The 7,841-nt window shown below is 35.5% G+C and overlaps 1 protein-coding gene across 1 annotated transcript in view; it reads right to left on the bottom strand.

Moving 5' to 3' along the window:
• Positions 1–1,092: 1,092 nt before the first annotated feature.
• Positions 1,093–7,841, bottom strand: part of ERCC4 (ERCC excision repair 4, endonuclease catalytic subunit) — a 14,078-nt gene continuing 7,329 nt past the window's right edge. The window contains exons 7-10 of the mRNA XM_064462051.1: positions 7,628–7,839; positions 5,908–6,000; positions 5,086–5,198; positions 1,093–3,975 (exon numbers count right to left, since the gene is read on the bottom strand). Coding sequence (XP_064318121.1) covers positions 3,242–3,975; positions 5,086–5,198; positions 5,908–6,000; positions 7,628–7,839 — 1,152 coding nt within the window. The 3' untranslated portion in view covers positions 1,093–3,241. The remainder of the gene's footprint in view (positions 3,976–5,085; positions 5,199–5,907; positions 6,001–7,627; positions 7,840–7,841) is intronic.

Raw genomic sequence — 7,841 nt, 5'->3', positions numbered from 1 at the left:
TTTTTTTTGGCAGACGTTTGCTTTTGGATTCTATTCTACAGTCATAGAATTGGAATTCTGGATGACTAAGACAAGCTTTAGAGACAAATGTTTTTATTTTTAAAAATTAAGTTATTTGTGGTTGTCCTATCACTCTGCAAATGAGAAAGCCTTACAATAACAAACCCCCTCACATTTAAACTTTCATACTTTTTAGAAGAATTCACTGTTCCTTCACAGTATAGATGCTTTTTTTATAAGCGGTGTGGATTTCTGGTCAACTGGTTTACATTTAAGTTTTGCAAGCATAAATTTGAAAGGGATCAATACAGCTGGTACTAGAAAAGCCCTACTGTACCTGCTCATGCAGAAAAAGTAATTTTGAAGGTAAAGTTTGTTTTGGATAGGGAACTGCTCCCAAACAAAATGGCAAGCAAAATGTCTGCTTTGCAATTGTAGCTAGAAACTCTAAGTGTCACCTCTAGCAGGAACAGTAACGAGAGAACTTAAACCTAAGAACTACAACATTATCTATCCTGTGCAAAACATATTTGCTAATATAAGCTGCATTTGTTCCTAAGAGATTTTGGTTTTACTGTTATTCTAGAAGAAACCTCAGGCAATTAGAGCCTAGGACAAACTGCAGAAACAAGCACTTGCTGACTTACTTCCCATTAGCATATGAACCCTACTGGTTTCACATACTCGGTAACCTTGAAACATGTAGCCTTGGTTAGAGTGTAAGAAAGAATCTAAGACACTCCCAAACTGAAAGCAGGTTGGTTTTTTTTTTTTTTTTTTTTAATAAAAAACCACAAACTTAAAACATCAGGCAATGACCAGATATACAAAATTTTGTTACTGTTGATGAAAGCAAGCTAAAGAACACCATAAGGCCAGGGAATGCATCCTGAGGATTTTCATCCTTTACCCAAGCATTTTGCTGCACCTGCATACAGGCTTCATTATTTCAGGGTTACATGGTTTCAGGAGACAAGACCTTTTCCACCTTTGTTCACGATTACTGCCCCAGAAGGATGTATCACTAACCTGCAACCTAACCTAATACAGCAAAATGCCAAATAAAAAGTAAGCAATAACAACACAGCAATGTTATTTTAAACAAAAAGCCAAATCCTGTATTGAACAAAAAACCCCACCAAAAAAACCCCAAGCCTTCTAAAAATTCCACATACATAAAGACAATATAAATATTTAGCAAATATTATTTAATTGCATTATTTTACTTTGATCTAGCTTACAGCACAAAGCTACAACTTTGTAACCTCTTCATATACCCTTCATTTTACCTCATACAAGTCTAAGCAAAAAAACTCAAGACACTGACAAGGCTGAGATGTGCATCACATCTTGGGGGTGGGGAGGGAAATCAAACTCCACCCAAACAAAAACCCCACAGTTTGTGTAACATCTTCATGATGCAAATGCACGAACAATACATGTTTTCAAAGGTTGTTCAGCTCTTCTTTTCTGAATTGGGCCCTACAGGGCATGCATTCAGGACAGGTACGTTCTTACTCTGATTTTCAGTTCTCTTAGCACCACTTCACAAGCATTCTCAACCCTGCACATTTCTAAGCTTATTGCTTTGAATAAGCAAAAGTTTAATGGAAAGACTTCTTTTTCTGTTATATTAAATAGAATATAGGGCAAGGCAAACCCTAAGATCTGGATTATGAAGCACACAGACAAAAAATGTTCTGATATCAATCTAGCCAAAGGAGAAACAAGATAATTAACAATTTTTCGTTTTGTTATGGATGTATTTAATACTGAAATTTGCATCTGCAGAAAAATGTTCACTTTAGAAATCTGTCACAGCTCAGTGCTACACTCTAAGTTAACAAATTCATCACTGACACTTAAAATGCACAGTGAACGTTAAACATGAAAGTGCACAGTACAGTTTTTACTGAACCTGAATACAGAAGATCAATACTTTCTCCTTTAATGATGGAAATTATATTGATCTGTTGTTACCATTAGAATCGTATAAATACATACATGCAAGTCATTATAGATATTTTGTAAATAGCTAATATAAACACACTGGCATGTAATGACACAGGATGAACCCTTTTGGCAATGGCAGGTTGTTACGTAGTTGTCATATCACAGTTCCGTGCAGAATATATGTTTTTAACAATATAAACATTCACAGACTATCAAAAGATAGTTTTACGCTACACAGAATGCTAAAAGTTTTATCTTCCAGGTGACAATAGTTTTAGTGAATTTATTGACAGATGGTCCACTTAAGACATTAAAATGTAAGTGCAATAGGACACACGAAGAAGACAATGTTGGAAGAGCTGTCAACACTTTTGGAAAACCTTACTTAAAAAACTATTGCATTTTATGAGGAAATATGCTCTGGTATAAAAGAAAAGTCCCAATGGCATACCTAGATTTTCACTTTCAAGTGAATGAGGTAAAAAAGCTATCAAAACTGATTAAAAAGATAAGCATCTTAAAAGTATAAGTAAGGCACGCTGAGAATTAAGTTGTATTGTGCCACCACAGAATCTCTATCCAGTCTAGACCAAAGGAATGCACTTTGCAAAATCTAGCAAGACACAGCTGTACTGACTTTGCAACATCAAAAATTAAAGTATAACTTCTAGTAAAGAAAGCAAATATAACATAGAACATACCATACAGTTACAGTTTACTGGGACAAAGGTTTATGATGATGATCTAAAATTCATGACTGAGTCCAGGTATGTCCTCCTAAATGAACTCCTGACAAAAGACCATGATGTGTTTCAAGTAGCTCCATCACTGTCAATGGAAAATTGGCAGTTTCCAGAGACTAAGAGAGCAATAAAAATGGCAAAAGCAAAGTGATACACCATGCAGCAGGTCACACATATTAATCAAAACACAGTACATTTTTAGCTTTAACAAGACGTGATAACTTTCAAAAGAAAACACCTTTATCAATTGGTTTTAGCACTTAATTCTTACAAGTTGGTAGTGAAGAACTTAATTTAGTTCATTCAGTGATATTATAGAATTGGCTAAAGTGCTGTTTTGCATTTCTCTATTAAAACCATTTTTTATTCCTCTTGAAACTTGCCTTCAGTAATAGTTAACTCAAATGTTACAACTTATGGAACAGCATTAGCAAAAACAGCTGGTTATCTTAGACAGCATTTATTAAAATCTCTCATGTACTTTGCCAAAATACAGTGCAAGAAAAGCTTATCTATGCCCTCCCTATGTTGAACAATCTCATTAGTCATCTTTTGCTTTTTCCTTTCGATACTGCCTCTCCGTAGGTCAGGTGAATAAAGTCAAAGAGTTGCGTGGCATTGGCAGCATTACCCAAAATTTTGGAGAGTTCATCCTTTGGCAGGGTCACTAGCTCTGCCATGCTTTTAACGTGGTTCATTAAGGCACGGCAGTTTTTTGCATTAATACCTGGCATTTTTAATAGGAAGTCCTGAGGCCCAGGGTTATACTTGTCTGACTCTGGAAGAATTTCAGAATCTGCTGTGACAGCCATTGCTGTTTCTGCATCAGGTTGGGGATGGTTTTGTTTTAACTCCTCAAACAGTTCAGCAGTAGCATGGGGAGAGGGACACCACAAGATACGTAACTTTGGGAAATGGAGTGTGAGAAGGGTTAGTTTAGAAGTAACATCATTACTGGAAATTTCCTGATGTAGAGAGCCTCGTGGAATCAAGGAGAAAGATTTCTTAGGATCAAATTCAATCAGGAGGATTGGTCGCTTATAGTAACGGCACATAGAAACGCATTGTGTATACAGTCGTCCATTATTTAAGGAACCAATCAGATCACTGATACTCTTCCGTTCTACACAGATATCAGGAGTTAAAATATAATCTCCAACTTCTAAAGTAACAGGCTCAATGTCAATGCCACGACGATGAATCAGTGACGGAAGCTCACTACGAAATTCCCGCATATCCACTATTACAGTTTGCTGAACACTCTTCTGTTCCTGCCCACCTGAAGAGCAAAATAAATAGAGTTAACCTAACGCCTATGACCTCTGACTCCAGCTGTATAGTTTTTCTGTGTGCTGCCAAGCTGCCAATGCTTCTGTAATGGATGGACTTCACATCTCACCAACCTTCACAGTAAATCCAGACTTTAATTTTTCACTGTTATAGACAAAAATCAGTTGCCAAATTATATCCTGTAGTTTATGAAATATGCTCTGCAGTTTAATAGAACTATCATACTACCTGCTATAAAGCTTCGTATAGGTGACAATGAAATGCATTTAAATAATTTTAATCTGCAGTTTAATGTGTCAGGGAAGTCTTTAAAAAGTTGCCCACAAAACAAGATAATAAAGTTGATCCTTTTTATTTCCATCTGTTTCCCACAGAAATATGGCACTTTCTTGTAGGAGTTATAGTTGAGCCTCTTATAGATCTGTAGAGAGACACATGAAGAGACTGCAACATCAAGGCCACAAAAGACATAATAGAAAAAATTAGAGAGCATATGGTAAAGGAGAGCAGGATTACAAAAATGACAGCAAGCGGGCAGAGCTGTGAAGATGAAGACAGACCATACACGTCAAAAGAAAGGAACAAAAATGTGGTTAGAACTGCAAGAGAAGAAAAAAAGTTGCTTTATTGCAAAGAAGTAGACAAAACCCAGAATCTGCAGTTGTTTACCCAGGCAATCTCTTCTGCAAAGATCAAAAGAAGTCCCTGACTTCTAGCTCCGCCTTTACTAGCTCAAAGACAACACTGCCTTTGACTGTCTGTGGACTTCAGTTTTAATGTTTTAATTTCTCTCCACTCACTACAAGCAATACTAGACAGTCTTATAACCAACAAGCTGCCCAGAAACAATCCAAATGGGATCTGTCTTAATGGTAAAATACTTCATTAATCTGTATTTTCTTTTCAAAGGAAAACATAATTCACTCTCATTGCACAAAGGTAGATGGAGTGAGGGAGATGATTTTTCTTTACCATCAGAACTGCAGCATCAATGAGCAATGTGCCTATGACCCAGATGCTTTGGATGGGATTTAAACGCAATAGTTATAGGTCTTTTTCAAAGCTTAGAGCCATTAGCCCAGCTTCAAGCACAGCTCACCTGCTTTGCGTGTGTCAGTAGAAACAGAGGCAGGTTTAGCGTCTCTTATTAGGTCTAAATTTGTTTCATCTCGTCCTTCTCTTTCTTCAGGGATAACCATGCCGGCCTTCTCTCTAAGGAACCACAAAGAAAGAAACACTAAAAACTGCAATTATATGAAGAAAAAAAAGATCAAAGTACTTTAATACTCTTCAGGCATATGTAAAATTACATATATTTTAATATTAGTTGCAAACCTGATCAGATATCCAATTGACTAGACTTTCCAGATAGCTGGGCGAGATGCTATATTTTCATTTTCAGTTGTTAGCACTTTTTAGCATCTGATTTTTTTTTGTTTTTAGAACTCAGGGCATATGAAGGAACTAATGACTAGTAATAGCAGTACAACCTGGTGAGAAGACACTGTCAGTAAAAATACTGTCTTATACAGTCTAAGAAAACAATTGTTTTGTTCCCCAAAACAACTTAAGTCATATAAAAGCCTTAGAAATACTTTACAGGAAATGTCACCTGTGGACAAAAACATATTTACAGAAGTGAAATTCAGAGAAAATTAGGGAAAAATTCAAGTGGTTGCTGTTTAGTGTTTGATATTTAATATTAAAACCTCTAATTAATAAAGTAAATATTAGGTGCTTTGAAAAGGAAGGTTTTGACTTCTCATTGATTCTCAGTGGGAAAATACTCTTAACATCTGAAAAGCAATTAAGTTTATTTAAAGCCTTCACACAGTTGAGAACTTCACTCTATTTAAAATGTAAGCTTATAAGGGAATCACAGGAAACATTAATAACGAAGGAAGTAAACTAGTTTTGTTACCGAATGAGTTTTTCGAAGGCCTCTTTCTCTTTTCTCAGAGCTGTGAGATAGCGCTGTTCTTCTGTTGAGCCCCCATATATGAGGAAATACACCCTGTAGGGTTGGGGGGCGGGAGGGAAATGGATAGAGATTACAAAACTTAATATGACGTTAAAAATATCCACAACCAATATTTAAGATTAGTAATAGTACGTGCCTGACAAATTAGTATTTGCCTTAAAAAGGGAAGTGAAAACACATTTTTTCTGTAAAGATGTTTTCTGTAGATATTCCAAAATCAGCAACAAAAATTCTTATACCCAGTGTTCCCTCTTTCCCAATGGCAGATACGCTTACTGGAATTCTGGGACTCAACCAGAGTGGATTCAGATTTCAGTCAGCCTTTCCATAACGACACAAAAAGCAAGAAGTATAATGGAGAAGTTACTTTCTTACTGTTTTTAAAATCTTCACAGTAGAACATATAAATAACAAACTGAAAAATCTGCAATCATCATGGGTTAGGAAAAAACACCATCTAAGATTTTAAAACAATCTATTTGTACAAGGAAGCCGTAGGTTCTACAGAGAACAAGGTGTCATTCATCTCACAGAGATGAACACACCAACAAATTAAATTTTATTCTGCAAATAGGGATTTCTATGGAACATATAAGAATTATTAACTGCCTTGAAGAATTGCCTATAGCTTCTCAGCACAGTAATTTTTTTTCAGTATATTTTAACTGAGGTACATTTTGACAGACTGATAGGATTTTATTCCTATTACTTTTTTCATAAGGTTCATCTCCTAACCCCTACTTGCATGACTGCATATGATTTTCCTGCTCTGAAGTGTGGAACATGATGCTGATTAGGCAGTTAAAAATAAATTGTACAAATAACCTAGTAATTATCTTCATGCAATATACTTTGTGAGTTCTGCCATTTATATCTGCACTGCAGAGTCCTTACCTGGATATCAGGTACACAGAGACACACTAAATACTGCCAAACTCATTTCCATTTTCAGTTACAGTGCATATACAAATCTTTGACTGAAAAATTACAACTGCTCTGTTAAATTTATACAAATATTTTTCATGATGTAATTATAAAGAATTATAATCCAAAAGGTATATTTTCTATGCCAATAAATTGTGTTTCAGCTATACTAAGTAAAGTGTGTTTATTCTAGGACTTAAACTGCCATAAGTTATTTTCAGAGAGGCACTGGTATAACTACAGTTTACTGCATTCAAGAAATGCTATATCAGGCCACCACATAAATGAAAGATAATGCAAAACCTCGTAGTATATTAAATTTTAAGTTTCCTATATTTTAATTAGTCTGTAATCTCTATTCATAAAAGTGAGTTTTGCAATTTACAAGTATATCAAATATATATGTACACAATGCTGAAATCTTGCTGTCAACTAATGCCAGAACTGAGTATAACCGCAAATACTTCTAATTTTCTTTATTGCATTTTCCTTTACTTCTTTTTCTGTTACAATTTCTGGTCTTCAGCATAACCAGACATCAGGAAATGTGAAAATTCATTAAATCAAAAATGAAGCTTATTGTATTTTTTTTTAAAGGTAAGTTTCTGTTAGGGGGCTAAACAGGAATTAAAAGGTAGCTAAAGAAAATCACTAGATGCATGTTCTGCCTTGACTGCTGAAAGTGGACTTTTATTTTTCTTTTAAGACTAAAATTAGACTGACCAAGTCAACTTGCCTCAAAGGCTTCCCAGGCCTGCTTGCTTTGTAGATTTCCAGCTGCCGAACAAAAGTTAGTTCTGCATCATATAATACAACATATCTTGGTTCTACTTCATGCAGTACCCGAGTGAGCGCGTAAGGATCACTGCAACCTTGCAACGGATGAATAATTGTGAGTGGGTCCTTGAAAATACCGTAGTAACAGTCTGAGGGTAAGTTCACATGGAAAT

Source organism: Phalacrocorax carbo, chromosome 10 (assembly GCF_963921805.1).
Source record: "Phalacrocorax carbo chromosome 10, bPhaCar2.1, whole genome shotgun sequence".
In the NCBI taxonomy this organism is placed as follows: domain Eukaryota; kingdom Metazoa; phylum Chordata; class Aves; order Suliformes; family Phalacrocoracidae; genus Phalacrocorax; species Phalacrocorax carbo.
This window is presented reverse-complemented; position numbering and strand designations above follow the sequence as displayed.